Source organism: Crocodylus porosus, unplaced genomic scaffold (genome assembly GCF_001723895.1).
Source record: "Crocodylus porosus isolate Cpor-Errol unplaced genomic scaffold, CroPor_comp1, whole genome shotgun sequence".
NCBI lineage: Eukaryota > Metazoa > Chordata > Crocodylia > Crocodylidae > Crocodylus > Crocodylus porosus.
In genome coordinates this window covers 69,366,251-69,393,037 of record NW_017728947.1, presented here as the reverse complement: position 1 = coordinate 69,393,037, position 26,787 = coordinate 69,366,251, and the positions used below count along the sequence as shown (strand labels likewise).

At 39.2% G+C, this 26,787-nt stretch overlaps 1 protein-coding gene across 3 annotated transcripts in view; it reads right to left on the bottom strand.

Moving 5' to 3' along the window:
- AKAP6 (A-kinase anchoring protein 6) overlaps nucleotides 1–26,787 on the bottom strand; it is a 439,998-nt gene that overhangs the window by 27,687 nt on the left and 385,524 nt on the right. For all 3 annotated transcript variants that reach the window (XM_019552170.1, XM_019552169.1, XM_019552171.1), the window contains exon 12: nucleotides 18,909–19,124. In XM_019552170.1, the coding sequence (XP_019407715.1) occupies nucleotides 18,909–19,124 (216 nt within the window). The remainder of the gene's footprint in view (nucleotides 1–18,908; nucleotides 19,125–26,787) is intronic.

Genomic DNA, 26,787 nt, shown 5'->3' with positions numbered 1-26,787 from the left:
AGGTGTCCTCAACAAGGACCTTAACCTGGAAACTGTGTGGTGGGGCAAGCCACAAGGGTTAATGCTGCCACCATTCCCCCCACCACAGAATTTCTGGTCTCACAGGCAATGATTTAACTACTCTGAGCTTCATGTAGTTTGATCTCAATGATCTTCTGAGGTCCCTTCCAGCCCTAATGTCTATGAAATCTATAAAATCAGAAAGCTGTGTATTATAGATTTTTAGTTCCAACATCAACTTCTCTCATCTGGAAGAGAATCCCCAATTTTGGCTAGCCACTCTGGTCAAAAAGAGAAACCCTTTTTGTTTTGCATCCTAGTTTTTTCACAAAAATCCCATGTGACCTTGGGCAAGTTATTTCACCTTACTATGTCTGCCTCTATAAATTGTATTTAACAATAACTATTGCAGAAGGATAATATTAAGCAAAAATTCTTCAAGTCTGAAAAGCCACTCTTAGAAAAGTTTTAAGTAGTCTCACTCTGTCTGCTTAGCAATGGATTTCTAAGGACTAAATAAGCCCCACCACTGGCAGGAAGGGGCAAATAGTTTTCTGAACAAGGTTTGGATGATTATTTTTAGTGTTTTCTTGCTATTTGGCTGCCTCTTATCGTGGGAAATATTGGAAGGTTTGAACTCAGAACTGACCTCCAGTGACAGAAGTTCTTAAAGCAGAGTTTACCCACTGAGACATCCCTAAATGAGCCCTTCTGGAATTGTGTTCTGAGCTCCACCAGTGTAATGTCACCAGACCACTGGCAGTAGTGTCCCCTGAATGCCAGATAGACAAAGGCAGACCTGAAGATTGGAATAGGTCTTGGAAAAGGAGGATCAGAATTTTTAATAGGAGTTAGAATTTTAATGGCTGGCCATGTAGCTCCAGTGTTTTATTTTTCTACTGATTTTGCTTATTAAGGAGATGGGCTGATAAGCTGTGCCGAGGCTCCTATGTAGTTAGGGTTACCATACTTCCAGATCCAAAAAAGAGGATACCTGTCATGCGTTGCGGGGGAGGAGGGAATATGACAGTGGGGGGCGGGCAGTGACATGCTGGTGCCCTGCCCCTGCTGTTGTTCTTCACTGCCAAGCCACAGTCCCCCCCAGCCCTGCCGCTGCCCTTCACTCCCCAACCACTGACTACAGCCTTGCCAGTGCCCCTCACTCCAAAACTGCAGTACCCTGCCCCCTGGGCCATGATGGTGCCCTTCACTCCCAACCCACAGCCACCTGGTGCTGCCAGTGCCCCACACTCCCAACTCACAGCCCCTCCCCCTGGTGTCCCTCACTCCCAAGCCACACCTCTCCCCCAGCCCTGCCAGTGCCCTTCATTCCTGACCTGAAGCCCCTTGCTCCACCCAGCCCTGATGGAGGGGCCCCAGCTGTCCTCATCTTGACCAGGCCAGAGTGTGGTGGCTCCGATTGATGAAGGTGGTGGTGCAGGCTGGAGGGAAATGCAGGGGAGGCTTGTGGCACCCCCTGTCCCAGGATGGGGTTGCTGCACCATGTTAGGCAGCCTGGCCATGGCTTCCTCTTCCCTTCCTCCCCTTCCTGTCCCTCTCCACAGCATCTCCTGGCTACTCGGCCCCTGCAAGTACCGGCACTGGCCCCTGTGCTGCCGGCCCAGCCCAGCCCAGCCACAGAGTTCTTCGCCGACCTCAAAGGTTCCCTGCCCCTTTCCCCCACCCCCTCCTTGCCCTGACCAAATGCAGGGGATTTGGTTTGCTTCGGGGGTGGGAGCAGGGGAGGACGATCGGAGGCAGCAGGCAGCACCACATGGGTTTGTGGATGCTTCCACAGCTGCAGGCAGGTATAGCTGTGCTCCCTGCTCCCTCTGATTGCCCTCCCCTGCTCCCACTTGTGGAGCAAAGCAAAATCCTGGACATTTGGTCAGATTTTAAAAAACCTGCCCAGATGAAGATCAGAGGGCTCAACAAGAGGTCATGGTTGGGAAAACCCGGGTGTATGGTAACCCTATATGTAGTTTACCTAGTGAACTCATGATCTGGTGCTTTGTGAAATTCAACATAACAGTAACAAAGTATTAGCCCCACTAGGTCTATACCTGAGAGTAACAGGCTGCCTCAGTAAAAATGGACAAAAGCAAGTCTGTCCATGACTGCTATTCAAGTGTTTGTGAGCCTCAATAAGTTTAGCTAGGAATCAGAGGCTGCACAGTGCCGTAACAAATGAAGGGTGGTGTACTATTAATATTAATGTTGGTAATATGCCAGCTTAAAAGTGTACAATTTGAAAGCTTCTATCTGACTGGGGAGAAATTATTGGGGTTGTACTGAAAATGTGAATGTTATCATGCATTTTTGTGTAATGTTCCAAGGTTTTGGAACAGCTTTTATCATGTTGGGTTGGATAATAAATTAATATTCCTCCCCCCTTTTTAAAATAAAAAAAAGCATTTTCAAAATACACCATCTTCCTGCATTGTTGAGTAAACCCACTGGATGAGCTGTGACTCTATAAAGTTTAGGAACTCATTTATTATGTTGCTAGATCAGACACTGCATTTATTCACACAGAGCATCTATAAAACCTAGCTTTCATTAGAGCTGTGGGGAGGCCCAGTCTTTCTCCCTTCACTTGGGAAGGTGAAGCTCAAGAAGATAATTAACCATGAAACAATGAGGAGGCTTGCTGGGTAAGCAGTAGTGTGAAAACAGTTACTCCTCACAAAAGAGGGGAAATTAGCTGGCTGGATAAAAAAGGAAGTGTCAGACTGGAAGACTGAAAGGACTGCCAGCATAAGTAGATGGCTCTATGCATCATTAATGCAATTTTTTTAACACTTAAACTCCACAGCTTTCTGAATTTAAATGCAGTTAAATGCTATGTGTTAAAAGAGATTAATATACCCCGTTAAAATATTTTTCTTAAACTTTTCATTTTGATCTTTCACACAACTTAACCATCCTTGCCAAATACAAAATACACCAGCTTCTTTCTATTGTATCCTTGTTTACAAAGCCAGTGTAAACAGAGCGTTCTGAAGTGATTCAGTTTGCTCATTATATTTTAACAAACATATTATTTTACATTATAAGATATTTTTGTGAACAGAAAAGTTTGTTTTGATTTTGCTGTTTCACAGAGTAAAGACTTATGATGTGCATTTCCTTTCAAAACTTCCTTCTACCCGAATAGTGTTCCCTGAAGCAGCCACATTTTTGGCAGAAATTCAGTTATATGCAGTGCCAAAAGAAATAGAATAAACAAACACTGCTTAACGCAGCTGGCTAGGTAATTTACATATTACTGCACACTAAACATGAAGACCTGAATATGGATTAGAGCTACAGTGATGACACAAATGTTTTATACGTAAAGAGGAACAAAATTCAGTACATCATTACTTACCTTTTGTGATGACTATTTCATACATGAAATTCATACGTTTGTCAATATATACATCCATCCATATTTGTGTAGATGTCTATGCCGTGTATATCTATGTGTATCACCTCACAGTAAAATACCTTAGAAATGTTTTACAAAGTTAACAAATAAAGATACAATTTTTCATATTTCTACACTGGTAAACCCAGCCAGTTTAAGTGCCAATGTCCAAGCATAGTCTGCTGAGATAGAGGAAAAAACAACTTTAAAAACTCTTAATGTTTCTTAAAATTGTTTTTCTTTATGTACTCAACAATGGGGCAATGTTGATTACATAATATTGAGTACATATATATATATATATATATATATATATGACAAACCTAGGCCCTGACCCTGCAATCACATGTACATGTGCATTCGCAGACTGTGCAGCTTGTAGGTGAAAAATATCTACAGTACTAGCCATCAGTATTTTCCTGGCCAGGTAAACACTTACACAAACTGATTATTACCCTGTATTAAACCTACCCAGATGTGTTTGCAGAACTGGGGCCTCAGTACCACCAGTACTGCAGGACTTTTCTGGAGAGAAGCAGTTACTCTGCAGACCATTAGAAAAGAGGACTCCTTGCCTTTGTTTAAATAAGCATTTTTCTTCATTAAGTCTTAAGGAAAATATGAAAATATTGGTCTCATTCCTACCCGCATGGCACTCATTGCAGAACTAGGACCATAAAAGGTCTAATGAAATGAACACATTGCTTAACATAATACAATAGTTGGTATTTTCAAAGGAATGAAAACATACAAATATACCACTTTAGGGTTTTAGCTTGTCTTTAAACAGAGGATCAGGAGCTGTTAGACAACCAAATAAGTGGGAAAAATTTTGAAAAAATGTAGCATCTTATCAATGCCAGGTTTGTTTGGAAATCTGACCATTAGTCTAACAATGAGAACTCCTATTGGGAGACCACTTTTTATATATGCCCCTTAGGGTCTCTACATGAGCCCTTTTGAAAATGTGGCTTTGGTTATGGGTATTCAGTTCTTGGAAATCATGCCCTTAGCATAGTTTCTTTTATGTCAAAGAAGATATGTTATTTCTCCACTAAAGCAGTGGTTGAAAATTCTTCCAACATTCTGCAGACCTTGGAAGTGCATCAGATTTCCATGGGTATTTTATAAAGTACTACTAAAAGGAACTTCCATGCACATTCTTTGCTGTTCACTGAAAGGTTTTATTTCAGTATACTGGACTTTTGGACAGGAACTTTATAGTCATAGCTCATTCAGTGGCTTTATTCAACAATGTGGGAATGTGTACTTTAAAAATGCTTTTTTCATTTTAAAAGGGAGGGGGATGTTATTGTTCATGTAGCCAGTTGCCATAGAACTGCTCCAAAACCTCTGAACATTACAAAGAAGTGCATGACAGTGGACTTTTGGGCTAGATACAGGCATTACAGTATAAGTGGTATACTGGTATAAGTGATTGGAAACCAGTCTATACCTGTAACAGAACAGAAGTTGGTACACAAGACCAGTCTATATCTGTAACAGAACAGTAGTTCGGCATGCCTAGACTAGTTTAAAAATGGCAGCACCTGGTTTAAGATTTGCACCCCACCAAGGGTGAATTTGTGTTGTGTTCGCTATTGATCTAACCTACACTGCTTACAGAAAACCACATAATTTAGATTGATTTCATCTTGGGCTTTTTGCATGTCCATACCTAGCATTGGAGAGGGAATGTCTTTGCATTCAGAGCCATGGAAAGACCCTCACATGTATTACCACATGGAAAAAATGGAAAAGGCTGGTGGCTTGTTGGTGGTCTATCTAACATCTAGTAGGGTGGGCTAAATTTGCTTTATGTAGGCACTCTGATGTTGACACCAACAGGAAAAAAAAATCAACATGGCTGAGAACTGTTTCCATCTTTCCATCTAACTGTGAAATTCCCTTAGCTCAAATGATACTGACTTAAGCCACTGGAGAGGCAATGTTCAATCTAGAAACTGGCTATGTACTGTTCATGGCTTGAAACATAACAACAGGAGCTGTACACACCATTTGAAAAAGAGAATTCCCTTTCCCAGTGAGGAATATTGTACTACTTTTAAACCCAGGAAGATTCTGTGATATCAGAGCTTAAAATCACAAAATGTTACCTTTAAAGATATTTTCATTTTTCTGCCCCTTGGAGTCCTATACATTTTGACAGAAAGTAACCAAGCTGTTTGGAACAAATAAATCTCCCCCAAAATTTAAAATTTAAAGTGTTTTTTCCCAGAAAAAATGTATAACATGCATAAAGGTATTATTCAAAGTGAAAATCCTATTGAGACTTGTTTGGGGTTATTACAACTCATTTTAGCTTTGCTACTTGTAAAAATAATTGACATTCAAATCTCAGAGTAAAAAAACCAAACAAACCAATCCCCCCAAAACAAAACAAAGCAAAACAAAAACCACTCTCCAGAACAGTGAGTCACACCAAACAAGGTTTTAAAAGGTGTACCCAAGAGGTTGATTGCTAATTTAAAATAATTCAAAATATTAATTATTACAATGGAACTGAGGGCCTTTCCATCAATGAAGTAAATTATTTGATGGAAAACTTCTCATGACATTTACACAGGTAAACATTTCCCTCCATTCTAACATACCATAGTTTAAAATAATTAAAATAAATCATATAACACTTAGGACTTCAATACTTTACCAATGGTCTTGGTGCTGGCTTCCTTGACTAGTCTGACTGAAGTAAATTACCACACTGTAGACATACCTAACAGTAACTGAAGCATCAAACATCCAAACTTTAATTAAAAATAGTAGAAAATGTTTATTTTGTATACATAATTTTTCTTAAAAACATGGCCAACCTGAAATATGCATTATCACATTTTTTTGCATACAACACATAGCCTTTTCCCAAATATCACTCCCATCCCCCCCACCCCCACTGGAACTGGGGTATATGTATTAAGTGGAGAAGCTGATTTTCTGCCCAAGACAGATGCACCTTGCTTTGTGCAGCAGGTGTGGCATTACTGCTCAGGCAGCTGAGAAGTCACTTGACTTAATGGCTCACTGTTCTTCACTTCACAGATGTTAATGGTTGTATCTCCTTTTTAAAAGTTTTGATGTTCCACTAATCAAGCTAACTTTTCTTAAAGTAGTTTTGATGTCTGATAATTTATCCTGATCTGCCTCCTCTTATTGTTACAGTCCTGGAGACTCTTTAACATTTTTCAAAATTAGAGACCAGCCATGGAAACCAGACTTAAGCAGCAGCTGGGGTTTCAGCTTTAGTTAAGTAGAAAATGGAGAAGGATTCAGCTGAAAATTAGATTGTGTCCCTGCTGTATGCAGTCAAAACTCTGGAAAAAACTTTATTTATTAATTTTGCCTTTCAAAAGCAAAATGCATTTAATATTCTTGAGGTATGTTGCTTGTGAGAAAATATGGTATTAGCCTCATAAAGAAAATCATCTTCTAAAATTAAAAACTGAGTAACTTTCAAGTACCACACAGAAAGGCTGTGTACTTCATCAAGAAATGGAAAGAAATCAAGGAGGAGTTTTGGGGGTAATTAAGTATTACAGCAATTGATTTTCTCATTAAAATAACTCTTTAATTTTAATTTAATTCCATTTATCCTCTTTTGCTCATGCTCACTGAAAAAGTAACTTTCAACTGACATTCTTCAAATTTTGCCCAATACCCTGGGGAAGATGGAAAGTTATGTATCAGGAGGTTAGATAAAGGGTCATAGAAGAGAAACTTTCACCTCTAGATCAGCACTGTGAATTCAGCTGAAGTGAGTAGTAACTGAAATGTGTTACCAACTTATACTTGTTCAGTGACCTAAAATAAGTGCTTTTGTTGGTTTCAGTCCACTAGAATCCATATCACAATCAACCCCACCACAATTAGCAAGACGTGATTTTACTTGGTAATTTCTACATAAAGAAAAAGAGAGAAAGGTCATATATGCTGAACTGTTGCCTCAACCCCAGGGGTTCTCCTTCCAGATCAAGCATATAGTCCACTTTTGGGAGGCACTACAAAAAAGCCTACTCCCACTGCTACCTGTACTGCATCTATGCTAGGTATAGAGAAAAGGCTGCAGTCTCTATGACTTTCATCTTAGCACCCATCTTTCTTTCATGAGAAGAATAGAATGACAACAAAAAACACTCTTAAAAGAATATCTTGTTCAAGTGTGAATTTTATAGTTGGGCAGCCAAAGGCCTTTCACTATCCTAAGGTGAATAGCTATATGTATATACACACCAGTGTTCTCAACCATGGTGTCGTGGCACCCTTGGATGCTACCAGATCCTTTGAAGGTTGACATGAGGTGTGAGGAGATAAGCTGATAAGCAGAGGCTCAAGTTCCTGCCCTGCTAATCCCAATGCCTGGTCCCTCTGCACAGAGGTAATCACTCTAATCTATAAACAGTGTTTTGAAATCAGATGCTACTGAATCAAAAAAGTTATAGAGAGGTCACTTGAGTCCAGCAATGGGTTCTTTGAGTCCTGAAAGGTTGAAAATCACTGGTATACACATACTTGTTTTGATGGGGTATTTAAATCGTTTCAAGGGCAAAATCAGTTCTGAATTCTATTGGGCAAAGTCCAATAGTCATATTCCAAATTCTGAATGAGCAGACTTCAATTGTTTAAATCTATGTGTGCGTGTGGCTCTACCACTGGGCAAGTATCCTCCCTCCCAGACCCATCAGTCTGGGGCTTCAGATACTCTCCAAATCTGTGACAGGAGTCCTATGTGCAAACTGGGCTTGGGGTTTGGATGCCCCCTAGTCTTGCTTGCTCCTAGCAAATGGCCGAGGTGCAAGTCAAGGGGATAGCACAAATGCAGTCCCCCCACTTTCCACAAAGCTGTGGAGTTGAGTTTTCCTGCATTTGGGGAAGCTTGCAGAGGTCAACTTGCCAGGAGTGCAGGGGCAGGCTGCACCCTATAGCTACACTTGATCAGCTGACAGGATCATAGTATCTTCCCTGCCAGGTAAGTATATACACATACATGAGCATCCACAAACACACACACATTTGTTTAGGGGAAAGACTCTCCCTCCTTGTTAAGGTTTGGCTTCATTATTAAATAAATGAGCAGCAAGACACTACCACCCATGTCCAGACTTTTCCCCCAGGTTTGAGTGCTTAGTCCATCCCTATTATTTCTCAGCCTGAGGGCAAGCTAACTTATGGCCATTTATTTGTTCTTAAATTCTTTCCAGGACTGATACTGCTGTAAAAAAATGGTGTGAAAAGAGACACTGTTCTGTCCCCTGACTATACCACTGACCTCTTCTTACCTAGTTCAGTATTTAAATAAAAAAAAAATCAAATCAAATAAATGCCAGGATAGTCAGGCCTGGCACTTGAGTTAGATTGACCTCCATACATGTGTGTTTCCTTTATTTTTCTGAGAAGGAAGCCACTGCGGATTCTTGGGTAGAAATCTTTCAGGGTCCCTTCAATGGTCAAATGGACCATGCAGACGCAGATGCAGACGCAGACAGACACTAAAGAAAAAATATTGTAAGAAAACACCACCAAAGCCAGGATAAAAATTCAGACTTTTGTAACACTACTAAAATATAATGTGCTGAAATGAACAAGAAACATGACGTGAAGAAATAAATGGGATCTTGGTGCCTTTTTGTAAAACAAGCTAGTCTACATTAGCATACACTATATAAAGAAGAGATCCTTGAAAACACTTGTTTTAAATTTTGAAGAAGTTATTTGTATAAGACATTCAAGCCCTTCTCAGTCAGTTAAGCTAACAAGAAGCTGAAGGCGCTCAGCACCCTACAGGATTAGATCTTTCTGTAGCACTTGCAAGCTACAGAAACACAAGGTTTTCAGCTAGATTCAGATTGACAAAAATAATGGCTTGGGATAAAATTAGACTTTCAGATGTGAGTAAATTTTTGTTCAGTTGTGCTACCTAACAAAGTCATTGAGCAATAACTAGTACATTTGTCACTTCTGTAGGTTTTTTTTCACTTAGAATAAACATCAGTGAGGGGCTTTCTTAAAAATGTTGCATCAGTAAAAGAAAACAGAAAAAGTGAGAGTGAGACTTCATTTAGCACCAAAACCAGCATTATAAAGAACAGCCTGCTTTTCCAAAAAAGCATCTGAGAGACAGATGAATAGAAAAAAAAAGGATGAGGATATCAGCTCAGAAGCAATGTAGCATTTTTAAACATTTTGTTTTTCAAAGTCCATTATAAAGGAACCAAGAGCAGGCTGGGAAAAAATCCCAAACACCACTTTAAGCAGGCTCTTTTCCTGCTAAGAAATAAGCATCCAAGAAACAAGCCCATGAAAAAGAGAGAGGCTTTTTTTTTTAAGTAAGCTGTCTCACCATCGCAGATTTTCCCAAGTCCTCACAACTCTAATTAAAATGTGGTAATTGGTTATGTTACCTCAATTACCATGATGCATGGACATTGATGCAAAGCGACACCAATTGAATCCCTTGGGTGTTATACCCCAAGGCCATCCCATTTATTGTGGCCTTATTATTTTCAATTATGTGGCTGAATGTACAGCATACTTTCAAGCCAATACACATGGGGCTTTTGCTGGACATACAGTACAACGTACGCACGGGATGACTCAGGAGTTAGAAAAAAAACCCCTGTTTTAAAATACAAAGAATCAAAGACAGGGATATATCAGATGTATTACAGGAGAATTGCAGCATTGTGAATCCAAATTATCTTGGCACAGACATTCATTTTTATACAGCCTTATTAATACCTCCCTCTATTGATTAATCAGCTCTGTTGATTGGGAAAAGAGATTATAGATTCCTATGTAGGACTGATCATATTTGACACTCACTGAATGAGCACTGCTCTGCTCAAATATAGGAGCTCTGCTTATGGAATAAGTAGCCCCTCTAGTCACTGAGAAAAACAGGTGAAGAGAGGTATAAACTTGGGACAAAAACAGAAAATACAGAGGTGACTCTCTATCCTTGCTATACAGGAGCTGCTTTGTGCCAGTCCAGTAGTGTAAATCAACAGCAATGGCACTCAGACTGTTTCTCCTATTACAGAAAGCAGAGTAATCCTATGAGGATCTACCTAGGAGAAACACGGCCAGTATTTCCCATACTCTTGCTACATTATGCTAGGGATAGCCTGACATAGTTACGGAATCAGGGGAATACTATGTAACAGTCTTTTTGCTCCCTCTCTGAGCTCACCTGAGTACAAGGCCTTGACCAGGTCTACCTACAATCCTTAAACTGTACAATGGTGCCCCTAGTTAAATTAATTTCCCTTAGTGGCAGAAGTGGGAGATGGCCTTGACACTAGTTCCTCGCTTAACTGAGGGAATGGGTAGTTAGGTCCCTGGTCACAGCTGTCTGCATTCAACAAAAAGTTATTCAACAAAATGTTAGGGAGTAAAATAGCTATTTTAGAGGAGCCTAGTCTGCCTACACAGACTGCCTTTCTAACCAGTATGTGGAGATTGTCTCAGAGTGGCCACCTAAAACACCAGTACACTGAACTGGAGGTCACCTGGCATGCACCAATAGCAGTAGTGCCACAGGGTACCAGCCCTGGAAGCGGACTATGAGGAGACACCAGAATCCCTGCTGCTATCCCAGGAGTCTTTACCATGATGGGGCAGCCCTGCACTGCCCCTGTCTGTCTGTAGTAGCAGCCACGCACCCAGCAGTGCATCTGGGGGGTGGGAGGTGAGAGGAATGGTGCTCCTCTAAGGGACTTCATTTCACAGCAGTTGCAGCCCTGTATCCAGTAGCACCTCTGGGGAAAGGGCTGTCACAAACACAGGGTACCCCAAGACAGAGATGACATGGCAGAGTATTCTTTCCTGCCATGGCAGGGGATCGGACTAGATGATCTGCTCAGGTCCCTTCCGACCCTAGAAACTATGACACTGGAGTAGGGTGAGGGGCCTGGACATAGTGACAGTGGTGGCAGCCAGGGGAGGGGTGTTGGCAAGCAACTGGACACAAAGCCGACCGGCTCCACGGGGTGCCGCAAAGCATGAGGCCCAGGGCAGTCGCCCCGATTCGCACACCCTAGGGACGACCCTGCCCCCAGAGCCCTAAGTTTCCTTCTGCTGTCCTGCTGCTTGTGCCCAGGAACAGTCCAAAGTTTGTCCTGGGATAATTCCTTATCCCTGAAAGCCTCAGCTCCACTGCCCTTATACCAGACCTCACAGCAAATTTGTAAATCCCCTTTCTGGAGAATATTACTGTCCTGGAATATTACTCAACCAGAGGTCACTTTTTGCCACAGGCAATCAGTAAGGAAAAAAAACAGCAGAAGGATTTATTACATATAAGAAAAGAATTATACAAGAAAAAAATGACTAAAAGTTTGGAGACAGAATGAAAAAGACAAGTAAAGCTTTTTACCCTCACATCTGACTACTACCTAGTCCTTTAGAGAGACCCACCAGTATATTTAGAGGTCAGCCTTCCTGCTGACCCTGATGGCCCTCGCTGTTGGGGACCTGGACTCCTCAAAAGCCTGAGAAAATCTGAAGACCAGGATCATCTCACAGACAACCTCTAAAATACCTTTAAGGCAGCCCCCTCCTCTGGCTCCCCCTCCACACTGTCCCAATTGCTCCTGAGTCACAGACTCTTCTAGAAATGTCTTTCCTGCCAGGGCCAGCTGGCATTCCTCTGGCTAATGGGCCATTTCCCTCAGACATCTTCGCTATTGTACAGTGGTTTTCTCATTACAAGCAAATAATAACTTAAGTGTCCATCCCACCAGTGGCCTTTTCAGTATGTGACTGGGAATGGCACTTGTCTTTAGCCTAATAATACAATGGCCACAGATATTTAGCAGTTACGCCTATTCTCTTTTCCTTAAGTATACCCCCCTCATTTCCTTTGATTAAATCATGACCAAAAGATATATACAGACACCATAACCTAATCTATACAATGATAAATGTGACATAACTGGATATAGCATAATGCTGGCTGTTCAATGAGAACGCATGCACCATACTAGTATAACGCAAGAAAATCTGCATGACACCACACAAACCTCCCAAGATTTGGTGAAGCTTGCGACGAGTGACTCCAAAGATGCCTGTGCATGGGACTGTTGTGCTGGACTCTTTATCTCTGCTACTGCTTCCTGGACTCTTTGCACAGAAAGTAATGTCAGATACAGCAGCAGTGGCAGCAGTAGTGTTCCTTGTGCAGGCCTGGACAGGCAAAACTCCCCTTCCCATCTCTCTACCTCCCCCCATGCTCTACAGTGGTCCATGTACCTCCACACCCCCCTGCCCTACCCCTAGTGCTGGATGAGCTTGCTATACCTCTCACCATTATGATTAACAGGATATGGTGAGGACAGGCATGCCCAGAATTTCTGCTCCTCTCTGGGGTTTAGCCTCCTGTTTCAAATACTTGGGATCCACCATCTGAAATGCTTTCCAGGCCTCCTAGTAGGAAATTCAGGGATGAATAGCTTTTGGAAGGGGTTAAGAACAAGCAAGGAAAATGCAACATGTGGGAAATTCTGGAATTGTAATTTGATTGGTTAGAAAAGTTGAGAGGTTTATACAGAGTAATTTTCACTGGTAGCTGAATTTTGACAGGAAGGGATTCCTTCTTAAAGAAGTAAGAAATTGAGTTTTTTAAAAAAATCCCTAACCTAGAGTTGATTGGGATGATGCAGTTGGTACTTTTCCTTAAGGCATACTTGTAAAGTAGGAGGAGGAAATCTTGAAGGGCTGAAGTCGACTTGAATAAATAGAGCCTTTTGATTTTATGGGTTCTTTTTTGAAATCATTCACTATCACGTTGTTGTTTTTTTAATATACAGTCCAGCTAACTGAAAGACAACTTTAGAGATGGCAGTGATATTATGAAGAATTATACTCAATTAGCTTTTACTATTCTACTTCCAGCCATATATAACATACAAGGATATCATAGTACTTTAAAAACACTGATGGCTTTAAGCCTTAGAACATCCCTAGGAGGTAGGGAATAATTATTTCTGATTTACACTTGGACAAGCTGAAGCACAGATAGTCCTCTGCATAGCCACCAATTTTTGTTTTTGCCAGGGAGAGAAAGGGATGAAGGGGCCTAAGATGATGGACATGTGGAAATTTTTATGCATTTCAGGTGACAGCCCTCTTCCCGAGGGGGCCAAGGCCCATGGGCCCCCATGTACTCTGCATCTCTGGTCCTGTGCAATTACACAGTTTGCCTTTAGTAGAGTAAGGAAAAGAACCAAAGTTTTCTGATTCCCAGGACAGTAATTCAGTCAAAAGATCAACAAGTCATTTATTGTTTTTAAATGCAATCTTTATCTTACTCTTATGAGTTAAGCCCTATAATCTAGTCAGCTCTCTTCCCTTTGCTGAAATTCTGAATAATAATTCTACATAGCAGATGTAATTTTGGCTTCTTTAGAAAAGCATCTTTTGAGAAACCTTTTGTGTTTGCATTACATGGTAATATTGTTTGCTTATTTGTAGGTTTGTGGTGAAGGCATGGATTCCCAAAAGATTTTTTTACGTCATCAAATAAGGAAAATAATATGAGAGAAACCTGCAAATCCCTTATAATTATTTCCCACATATCTTTGGAATGTGGTAAGCAACAAAAATAAAGGATTAACAGTAATAAGGAAGGGAAGGAAGGCAAAGGAAGATGTTAGTGTACAAATTAAAAGGAGAATGGAAGATACATGCAACTCCTGTACTTCTCTGAGACAGGCAACATGATCAGCTGGGCTATCTTATATACTTTCAGTGAGTCGGATGCCATCAGTGAGTTGGATGCCATCAGGGGTATAAAAACATCTAATTTGTTTTCATAAATTACAGTATATTGTGGGCAACCACAAATAAAGACTTGTTACCAGGGGATACCATGCATGTGCCAAGACTGGCACACCATCAAGTGTAGAGAGATGGGGGAAGCAGAGGAAACAATCTTGGGACCAGCCCAAGAAATGACTACACAGGAACTGAGTGAAAGGAAAGAATATAATGTGCCAACCCAGGACTGGGGAAGATGAGGAAATCTGAATTCTACTGTGATTGAGGCATCTTTCAAATGCTGTGAATTCAAATATAGATCTGTGTGTATATCTACACTGTCCAAATATTGGTGTGTGTATACATACACACACACACACACATATTTATATATCCCCCCATATGAGGACCATGTAGATATTGCTATGCTTCCGAGAATCACAGTCTAAAGAAATATAAAAATGTGTGACCCCAAAACAAAATACTACCCAGAATAAAAATTAGATGAGCCTCTTGATAGTTTTTAATGGCTGACATTTCTCAGGAGAGAAAAAGGTATACACACTACCCAATGAAAGACAACTCAGTCCTGCAAACAAGTCCAGCTTCCCTGAGGCAAAGTGGGAACAAAGCAGCATGCAGCTTGTGAAGTTCTATGGCATCCTGACATCAAGCAACACACAGCACTTGTACACTCTCTCTACCTCAACTCCCAATCTATTCCAATCCCAAACAGAGGCACAGACTCACTTCATTCCTGCTGCAACAGCAGTGCCAAACTCTAATTAGCACATCACAGTTTATTTAAAGTAACTGCCGCTCCAAACAGCAAACTGCTTACATGCAGCAGCTGCCCACATGGAGAAAAAGAGAATATGCTCTTACTGCAGTAACTTGGACCCCTGTTCAGTAGCCTCCAGGATGTCTCACAATTGTATCTTGCTCCTGCTCGAGGCAGAAGAGAACAGCTATGCTTGCTACTCTAAGGTTCAGCAGAAAATAAAAAATGGAGTTCAGTCTTTTTGTGACAGTTCGTATCTCAGTGAAATATAACAGAAATCCACTTCAGTCTGTTTCTGGCCATTATACTCCCACTGCAGTGGCTGTTAGCAACCAAAATTCAAGATTTTTATTTTTTGAAGTGTGTCTGGTCCCTGCCACACGGCATAAGACAACAACTCTTGTCATAGCTCCCAAGCTACAGATAGTTTCTCAAACTCAAATCAGCTCAACAAGCCAGTCGTACACCATAGTACTAAATAATGGCTTCTTAGGGCTGTTACAATTTAAAAAGACAGAGAGAAAAATAATAATAAACTCACCTAACATTACTTGGAGTGGGAGCAATTACAAAAATATTACAAATAGTAGAGAAGGTGTCATAAAATCATGGGCCCTTAACCCAATTTTTCCAGGAGAAGCTTGAAAAATTCTACCACAATCTTTCTTTCCCACTCCGATGCCCTCTTCTCTTTCTTCTCTGCCACTAGCTCTCCTTTTCTAAACCCATCCATGTGACTTCTTGCTCCATCTTACTTCCACTGTGGACATCCCTGGCTTTTAGTCTCAACCTCAACCTCAATACTCACTCAGATTAATTTCTCTCAAAATATGAATTTCTTTCATATTACTAAGATGTCTCCATCCCTATTTGTCTCTTTGTCTCTTATTTCCTTTCCTTAAGTGAGCCATCTACAACTGCTGCCTTGATTTCTGCTCACTCAACACCATCCTAAACCCTTTCTGATTTGTTTTTTGGCTTCAACTTAGCCGAAACTGATTTCACTAAATATTTGACTGGCTTGTTTCTGTGTATCATGACCTCTACCCCTATACTGCTTTTGACACTGCTGATGCCCTTTAAAATTACTACTTCAGACCATCTTTCTCATCATTTTGTCCTCCCTACCTTTTGTGATATCATGCTGTCCTGATTCTTCTCCCTCCTCTCTGGCCTTCTTTCAGTGCTGAATTTGTCAGGTCCCTCTCCTTCCATGAATGAGAGTTCCACAGGGCTCTACCTTTGGCCCCTTCTCCTTTGGGGGCTTGCATCTGCTTCCTTGCTCTCAACTGATACCTCTAAACTAATGATTCACAAATCAATCCTTATCCCATATTTTCTCCAATCATCTAATCCTACATCTTTTCTGTCAGACATTTTCTCCTGAATGCCTAAACTAAAAATGGTATGAACTGAACTCCTGGTCCTTCTGCCTCAGATCACCCTACTTCCCCACTTCCTCATTCACTGTAACTGTTGAACACAATGCCATCCTTTTTCACGCTCAATGGCAGGAGACTCTCAACCACATTTTAAAGATGTGGCTATTTCTTTTTGGTTAGAAAGACTCAAAGGATTACAGAGTTTGAAAGGCCCTCAATGGCCATTTAGTTCAACCATCTACATAGATTCTTGTTCAGTCTTTTTCATCTCTTATATCATTCTCAGTAATCTCCTCTGATGTGTCTTTGCCAAGCATATTATCCTTACCTTAAGACCATAAAAAGTGTATCCACAAAGATCATCATCTTTGCTGTGACCACATCGAAGTTTCTTATATTTACCTTCAAAGACCTGCATGACACTGTACCTGTAGATTGTACACCTACAACGTACCTGTACTTTTTCTTTCACTGCCCACCAGAACCACTTTACTGCTCTGCCTATCTCTCCAATGACTGCATCCCTTACTTTCTTCTATTTCTATTGTATTGTTTGCAACGGTACGCCTATTCTGAGTTGATTCAAAAGCTTCATTCATATCTTTCCTTAAATCCCAATTCCACTGCAATACCTATCCCAAATTACCCAACTGACAAATGGCTAGGCAGAGAGGCATATGTGGATGGTTCTGTATCTTTTAACTGTGTTAGTCTGAAATCAAACAGAAGGCAGGATAGAGATGCATGTATAGACTAACTGAATCAGAGATGAATATGCATCTCAGCTTATGCATCTCTGATTTAGTTAATTGATAAGGTGCATCTCTACCCTGCCTTCTGTCACTTAAAAAAAAGACATATAAATAACAAAATGCAGCCAATCATCATCCCAAGCATCATCCTGTGCTGCATCCTTTTCCACTACACCGTTCTACTGGTCTTTTTAGACAATTAAATCAGCAATTTGTGGAAATTACTTCCTATGTTGTCTGTAGAACCCATAATACATTTTGGGTACTTTGGGGTACTCCAATAATATAACGAATAACAACAAAAAGTTTTATTTTTCTATTTTTTATTGTCAAAGAAGGACAGGATAGGTTTTAAGAATATTTTTCTTTGTACTTATTTACTATAGACCTAAAAATGACATGAGCTAAAATATGTCATTCATTTTCGAATCTTAACGAGGCTCTTAAGCTAGAAACAGACATTGTATTTATCTCTAAAAAAGTTGTGGCTGTGTTTGTCCCAGAAAAAAAATATCCTGGGATTGGTGTGTACGTACACTGCCCTTCTAATCAGGGTTTAGTGAATGCAGCTTAATGCAGTTCCGTTCTTCTACCATTGATCAAATGATGCAGTCCCAGGATAGCTGTACAGATATACTTTGCAGTATCTCAGAATAAACTATTACTACTTTTTATTCGGCAAACCTTTTTAGGATTTATCCCAGGACAATGGACGTGGATGTCTGTATAACTGCACTTTGCCCTGGGATAAAATGGTTGATTCTGTGATAAATGGAATGTCTGTTTGCAGCCTAATGATATTACCATTACACCTGTGCTGTAAATACTATCATAATACTAAAGTACATGAAACTAGAGAACATGCTGGGCCAATTCAACTATTGCAGTCCGTAAAGTTACAGTAGAGATGCCTTTTACCCCAACAGTTTATTGTTTAAGTATACATACTACATTGCAATATGTCTTTGTACTGTAGGAAGTCTGTCTAATTTATACTACTCAACTGATGATTCAAGCCAGGGCTGTTCAACTCATTTGGACTGGCAGGCTCGATCCAGACCACAGGGCTTCTCACAGGACAGAGATCAGTGGCAGCAGCAGTGTTGACCACTGTAAGCCACCATTTACCCTGCCACTGAAAGTTGTCCCCAGTGGGGGTTTTAACAGGGAAATTCTGTGGCATTAACCCCACAGGTGCTAGCTACACTGAAACAGACTTTGGCAGCTACAGTGGATAACCCTGCCACCACTCGCTCCACCACAGAATTGTTGGCTCCATTGGTCATGACATGCTCATGGGTCATCAGTAGGACAGCCCTAATTTAAGCAATAAAATATTTTGCTTCTTGGGAATTGTTCCCTTCAATTAAAACAAATGAGTACATATCCTTATATATCCTTGATTTTAAAAAGATCAAAAACATTACTCACAGAATAAGTAACTTTTCTAAACTATATTTTTTTAGTCAGTGAAAAATTATTATGGGTCCCAGCCTACTAGATTATGAGTAACTTGTTTTAGGCTGATTTGCACAGGAGCAGAATGTACTTAGTACTTGATAAGAGCAGGTACTGTCAGATTAACAGTCTATCAAAGAGAACAAGTATATTATGAATTTATCTTATTAATCACACATGCCTAGGAAACACAGCTTTGAGAAAATTAATATTTTGTTGATTGTAAGAATTGGGGACAGCATCTTCAGTCAGAAAATTCACTATAAGACTGATGCGTTTGCCTACCACCAAAACAAAATGTCTTCCATGTGAAAAATTAAATGACACTAGGTCATTTTAAATCAAACATTACTCACTGGATCTTTCCCCAACCTCTTCTGTAGTCTGGTTTGCCACTGGACAGCTTGCATGACAATAGCTTCCCACCTTCTTTCAAGATTTACAATTATCAGCTGCATAGACTGGTGATCTGCATTCAGATTGCAGGTTTCCTGGTCATCCAGGAGGTGTTGGCATAATCGCAACACAGAGGCTACCCCACGGCGCCTCTGTTTGATCTCACAACAAAGAGACTGCAGGAGAGAGAAAGATGACAGGTATCAGTATAGTGTCATCTATGATCTATAAAGTGAACTCTTAATTAAATGTTCCATTTTCTTCTGACAAAATTTCTGTTTCCTACTCATTGTTTCCCTGATACTTAATATCAACGCTTGATGATGAATTCAGATAATAATAATAATAATAATAATAATAATAATAATAGACTTGAGGTTCCAAGGCTACCTTAAGTGTTCTGCCAATGAATACCATATGTAGCTAACTGCCTCAATGATGCTGAATGGTTTATATAACAGAGTTTCCCTCATGTATTCCAGTGGATTATGTCTGTGAAAATTAGTTATTATGCTGACATCTAGTCATTCAAAAATTTAAAAAAGGATTTAAAGATTTTTCTCAGAAAAAAACCCAAACAAAATGTTACTCATAGCTATAATCAGTGCAAATTTAGAAAATGAAAATTTAGAAAAATACATTTCTTGGAAGAACCATTAACCACTATAGATCATGCAGCCTCTTCCTGAGGAAAACCATGCAACAGGGAAGGAAAGTGGTTGAAATCTTAACAGCTTATAAAAGATTTCTAGGATATTTTACGCCCTGTAAATAAGCATAGGAATATTCTTGTAATACTGTCTGTGACTGAAATTATAAACATTTAATGACAACCACTGTATTTCATCACCAAAATAGTTTGTAATTTGTACTTTCTTGTACAATTTAAGCCAATAAACAAGCCTTTGGCTGAGGTCAGGAACTATTGGTTGAGGTCCAAAAATGCTGTGTGTACTCTGAAAACCTGTACAATTGCAGGTGATAACAGTGTAAGTTGTTTATCTCCCATGCCTGAATTGAGAAACATGTTTTCCCATCTATGCAGGGCAAGATTTAGCTACTCTTCTCTATATGATAATGGGTCCATTATAGTATTTTCAGATGCTATACCCTACACCTGCATCTACACATTCAACACTGAATGAGGATAGCTTTAACTTGCAACAGTCTTTACAGGAATGCCTAGAATGTTTGTGGGTAACAGCATATGGCACAAATGTTGGAGGATGACTGCTTCAGCCTTGCTCCTGGCCATCTACCTTTTACAGCATGCTGGGATCTAGTACATGATTCATACGTGGGTTTGTGCTACTCCTGGCATTATGCTCTTCCATGCAGGACTATGTTCCATATGTAAGAACCAGCATGAATTGTAACCTGCCAACATCTGTTTCCCTCCGCTGGACGCCACAAAAAAAGTGCATGACCTGTGAGAAAATCTCAACTATCAACTCTATTAAAGGGAGTTCATTTTGTTTTAACTTTCCACTTAATATATATTAGAAGAATATACAAAGCTTTCAAAGCTTTTAATAAATACCAATGTCTGAAAAAGAGTGGTAACTTATTTGGGTGCTCCCTTCTAAATTTGCTTAAGAAAGCCACAATATTCTTTAAAAAAAGTTATTTAAGATTCTGGATGGTCCTGTCACTTTGGCTTAAAAACAAGGAAGATCTGCTTAGAAACCATGTACTTCCAAAATTTTTGTCCAAGAAGCATTTGTGCTTGTACAGTGTCCCTAAGCTGAGTAACTGGAGCAAAGCAGTAGAATGTACATCTAAAATATACACCTTTCCATTGCCAACAGATAGTGTATAAGTGATTTTTTAATTCAAAGCCTTAAAGAAAAAATGCTGATTATATCCACAAACATAACTGAATTACTAATCTACTTTCACTGGCACAATTGGACTATTCTAACAGTTAACAGATTGCTTATTAATTAACAAGGGTAAACAAGACAATGCAATCTCATTTAGAGCGGGAGTTTTAATGCCTAAAAGTATTTGTGTTCAAAATGTTAATCCTGATAGGGCTTCATTAGAAGGAGTCTTAAAATGATTAAGTGCATTTCATTGTAAAGTACATTGAGTAGTATATCAGCAGGTGGACATTTCATACAGATGTTCCACTTATTGATATAATGCATTCTATAGCTATTTAAATTACCCTAACTCTGTAATAGCCAGAATTCTATTATTTCTGTAATGAGAGAACCCTGTACCTTTAATATTTCTGAATTTTAAATAAGGTGAATGACAAATTCCCAAACCACTATTTATGGCAAAATATGACCAAGAATTTTATTATTCAATTTATACCAGAGCTGCATTTTCACTTATGTTTCCTGAACTTGCCCTTATTTATTTTCCTAGGGTTCATTACTATTTCCCTACACAGCTCTTGATGTAACCACCATGTCTGACATATTTCCTTTCAGATGCTATTCATTAACCTAATATTACAACAGGAAAAAAAAACTTAGGTGCAAATAAAGCTGATGGTCCTACTTAACACTGTAAAAGCAAAGAAATTTAATATTCTAGTAGCTATTCTAGTTTAGTCTGATCTCAGTTACACCAGTACAAGTCTGGATTAACACAATGGAACTCTGAATCTGGTCCTGTAACCTTAATTCATCTTAACTATGTACGTACCTATGGCACACCTTATTACTATATGATCTTTGCCAGACCACGCCATTATACCATGTGATAGGATAAACCAAGGACCCATCTATTCATAAACAAAAATACATGGGATTAAATTAGGCCTTTATATGTAGATAGTTAGGCCCATGGCTGTTTTGTTTCAACTTTATTAGGTGTTATTATGGTTAATAGTAAAAGAGGAAAGGGATGAAACACCTATTTTTAACAACATTTAAAAGACTGTCTATAACCATACTTGCAGAGCCAGAGGACATAATCATATAAAGGCAAACTTAAACACCATATAATTATACAGAATACAGTGAATTTAAAAGAGGTGTTATGATCTGTAATGTACCATCCTAAAGAGTCATTATCATTATATGTTTCCTGTGACATGATATGCCACAGTGTACTATATCTATTCATAACCTACATCTGTTGAAATGATTATACATAAATTGTGAACACAGTGATTGTGCACATGCAGTATCTGATTATTAGATCTTCAATATTTACTTTATTTTAAAAGCTAAGAGCTAGTCTACAGATTGAATTAATAATAGTCTCATGGTGAACATATTCATCACTTAACAAAAGTAAAGCAGAGAGCCAAGAATTTAAAAGTCTGAAGTTTGTGAGGCCCCAAACCCCAGGCACATGCCTGATTTTTGAAAGAGCAGAGCAACAGTTTCTGTTGCCCTCAGTGGAAACTTTTGTCTGTTCACCAGTTCAGAAAACCAAGAAGGTGGTTAAATATAGATTGAGACCCACCTGTGTTTGCATATCTTGGCTCAAGTTCTTTAATAATGTAAATGATCTTTCACAGTATGTAGAGAGATAAGAGTTACATATACTAGTACTGTTTAACTACAATGGTTATTATGAAGCATGCTTTCTTGCATTGTGGGTTCCTGTACATCATTGCTAAAGCTTTGGAGATCTTTCTTTCCTTTTTCTAGTCTCATTTGTAGTGTTTGTGGCTGCCATTTTCATGGCTAGAAGGGCTACTTGGGACACTTTTTGCAGTCATTCAAATTAATCATACTTTAAATTATCTGAAAAAGTATACTGTTGTGTGGCTTCCCATCAAACACTAGTTTTAGTCTACAGGCCAACAGCGCTGTGTCTGGAGTACCTAATATCCTGGATAGCTCAGTAGTTCAAGTATTGGGTACATCTACATGAGATGCTTTACTGCACATTACACTAATTTAATGTACAGTGGGCACGTTTACATGTTCATTAATGTCCACTGGTTACTGCACATTTAACTTAGTACTAAATAAATGCACAGCAACCAGAGTTACTGCACAGTAGAGCCAGCAAATGCCTTTTTAGTGACACTATTGCACAGTAGCCTAATCATACTGTGCAGTAGTGGATTAGCACTATCCATGCTGTGACGTACTACTTACTGCACAGTGTTATTAGGCTACTATGCAGTTAGCTGTAAATACAGGTACTAGAAAATGGATGCATTAATTAATGCACTGTACTGCATGTATAGATGCTGACCAGGAGCAAATTATTCCCTGTCAGCCTAGGCAGCAAGGGGCTACAGCGGGGTATAGCTGTCCCAGCTTGGCAGGAAGTTGCCTGCCAGGCATGTGGAAATCAGGACCCGTCCTGATCTTCACATAGTTGGGAGAGCTGTCCCAGCTGGGTGGGCAGTTGCCTCCCAACCATGTGGAGATTGGGACAGGGGAAGGAGGTGGGGCTGCCCGATCTCTCCTCCTGACTGGGATGGAGCTGACAGCTTCCTTCTGTCCTCCAGAGCTCGGGGCTAAACCCCTGTGTGTCCTCGGCCAACCTGGGCCATACATCTGGGGGAGCCTGGAGCTGCTGTGGGGTTGAGCAGGGCAGAAGCAGCCCTTGACTGGGCTGTTTCTGTAGGTCTCAATTTGCTCCCAACAGGGGCGCATGCGTAGCTGTGTGCTGGGGAGTGCTTGAATGAGCCTGAATTTTCTGTGCAGAAAATTCAGGTGCATTAATTGCATGTGTAGATGGGCCTGGTGTCTCTCACAGAGCATGGTAGAACACTACTGCTTGACCACTAAGCCCCTGATTCAACAAGGCACATGATTATGTCCTTAACACTATGTATAGGAACAGCTCCAATGAATGTGATAGGACTAATAGTGCGTGAAGTTAGATGCATGCTTACATACCTTGCTGAAGCAGGGTATGAGCAGGGTCATATAAAAGCAATTTTTGAAAAGTGGCTATTTTTCCTGTTTAAAATAATTTTTAAAATGACTGAAAACTGTAAAGAAAACTGTTAAATACAAATTTACTTTGCCACTAGGCAGTGTGCTAATCTAGTCCAGTGTCTATGTCTAAGGAAGAGCAGACCAGTGGTCTTCCTAGCCTTGCATCCTGCCTCTGGAAATGTGTCCCTTAATGGGAGTATTGGGTGCTCCAAATGAAAGTTCAAAAAACTTCCTTGCCCAAAGGGGAAACTTCTGCCTGATCTCTACTGATTAAAAAAATTGTACCTTTATGCCCTGATTAATAATGCTTTATTTTCTGTTTATTTTTCCCCATCTACTATAACCATGCCAAATAGCTGAACTGCTTTTGTATAATTTTTTATTCCTTTTCTTTAAAAAAAAATCAACATTCAGACAAGCCTGGGAAAACTCATGGGAAAGTGTGAGAACGTAAGCTCTCTACCGCCTTTACTCTAATGGCTGCTTCTTCTCTTGCTCTAATGGTATCTCTAGAACTCATCAAAATAAAGAGCATGAGCCTGATTCACCCCTTTGTGTCTGTAGCACAACTCTACAGAATTCAGGAGTTGGTGTAAAACTGAAGTAACATAATTGAGACACACCCTCTTTGTTTAATATGATAAATCAACAGAATGTTTTTTAAAAAGTATTCTTGTTTCAAAGTTTTCTGTCAGTGGCTCTTTGAACTCTTTCTTTCTGCTGTGGTACAGCTTGTAATTTGTACCCCTACTGCACGAACATTCAGTATAAGAATATATATTAGTGAACAGAAAAGACAACGAATGATAAGTAACTCCTCAAACTAAAAAAGCCAAATGCCATAGCTGAAAAAATGAATGATGACTTGTTGTCTTTAAAAAAAAATACTGGCAAACTCTGGTGTTTTAATGGATTTCAAGGTTAAAAGAAAATGTCACCTAATATAGGAACTCTACTCAGTTGCAAACTGTGGGACTTAATCTATACTGAAGCTAAATTTTCTATAAGTATGCAGTGAAGTGCAAAAAATAGCAATTGAAAAATGACATGATTAAATGCCACAACATGCAATCATTTGCTCTCAATTATATCAATGTATCTTCTTCATTTCAAGGAGTCAGGCAGAAATATTGTTTTTTAAATGCCTCTATTAAATTGGGCACCAATAATAAAATAGATGAGAGTCCTAATAAGCTCATTTACGTAACATACATCACACACCACAACACTATTCTCTCCAAACGGGTTTGCTCATAGATTTGTCTCCATGTTGTCATCAGTCCTGGATATATTAAAAGATTTTAAAGGCATAATGCTGTCTGTATGACCATTCATGGGAAAACCTTTGTACAACTTTTCTGTTTAACCCTTGTGAGAACTTTAATGCTAATTATGGACAAAGTATTGATATAATATCTTTGCTGTCACATTTTATTAGGATGATGGTCACAACAGAATCTTGGACTGACATTTTAGAAATATCATCTAATTGAAAGTCAGAAACACAGAATGACAGTTTAAAGTAGATTATGACTTCTTTCAAAATAGTGAACCAGTTTTCTTTATTTAAAAGTCATACTTTTAATAGCATCAGACTCTGCTAAATTGCTACGCTGAGCACATCCCTGTAGAACTGTATGGTTAGAGGGCAGTATTTCCTCAACAAGTTTGAAATTTAATCTTAATCTTTCTTGTGGATATTTCCACATTTCCAATGAAGATTTTTTCCTTCTATACCTAAGTCAAACACCAAGTAGATATGTTAATAGCAAAAATTAAATACATTTTTCTTGTAAGGTCCATCTGTGTCAGTGTTTATGTTACACTCATCACTATGGTATCTGATTGAGTTCACTTTTAAAAAGAAATGCAAAGAAATGTATGTGCAACTTATACGCAAACAAAAATTACAAATAAAACAGAACTTTCTAGGGCTAAGAAATAGCACCTGTATTCTTTCCAGCTTGTCTCCTTTTGTATGGCATATGGATTAATACACAATAACAAAATCGAGATGTGATGCTTCTCCTAGTCTTATTCCATGAAAGCTGTTATTATCACTGTATGACACATTCTTTAATTTCTTTGTGCCATGCCTTGTGCTGGGTTAAATACTTTTAAAAATGTTTGTTTTTTAAGAATATAGTTCAGTGGTCTGGTACGTAGTTCAAATTCATATGTAATTAGCAATATGCAATATACTTTTCTTTGTAAATTAAAAACACTATTAAAATTCCAGTCATATAAAACAATATGAAGATTAAGTTACTCTAAAGGAAACTATAATAGCTTACAGATTGCTTGTATCATTACTAAAATGCTGGTATCTATTACAGTGTCTCTCTGGAATAAAGAATGCACTTTTGGCAATAATCTCTTTTAAAAAAAGTGTCCATTATTGTTAAGATGCTCCTATCGTAAGTCTATACTAGTCTGCAATTACAGAAAGGTAACATTTAACAATAAGAAAAAAGGGTGTTGGATGTAAATGTAGTTGCACATCTAAAGCATGAAATATCTTTTCAAAAGCCTTATTTCTTCTTTGCATGTGACAGAAGACCCTAATTAGCATTCATTTTCATATTAAAATATTTTAGAACTATTTACAGCAGATGCTGTGCATTCTGGGTTAAAGTGCATCCAGGGATTAACCATTTCTAAATAATTAAGCAAAACGAAGATGGCAGAAGAAACCAGTTTTCCCATATGGCATTGTTTGAATTGCTAAAATTTTCCAGTTTATGCCACTTTTTCATTTGTATTTTGGAAAATTATCTTTATAAAGAACAAATTTTCATCAAATGAGTGGCAAAAAATTCTCCAAAAAATAGATCACCAGAGGGGTAATGGTATACTGGGTGTATCTACATGAGACCCTTTACTGCTCAGCAGACTAATTTGTTGCACAGTAATGCATCACTGTGTACACAAGTGCTGCAATTATGGCCCAGTAGACTAATTTACTGCACTGCCA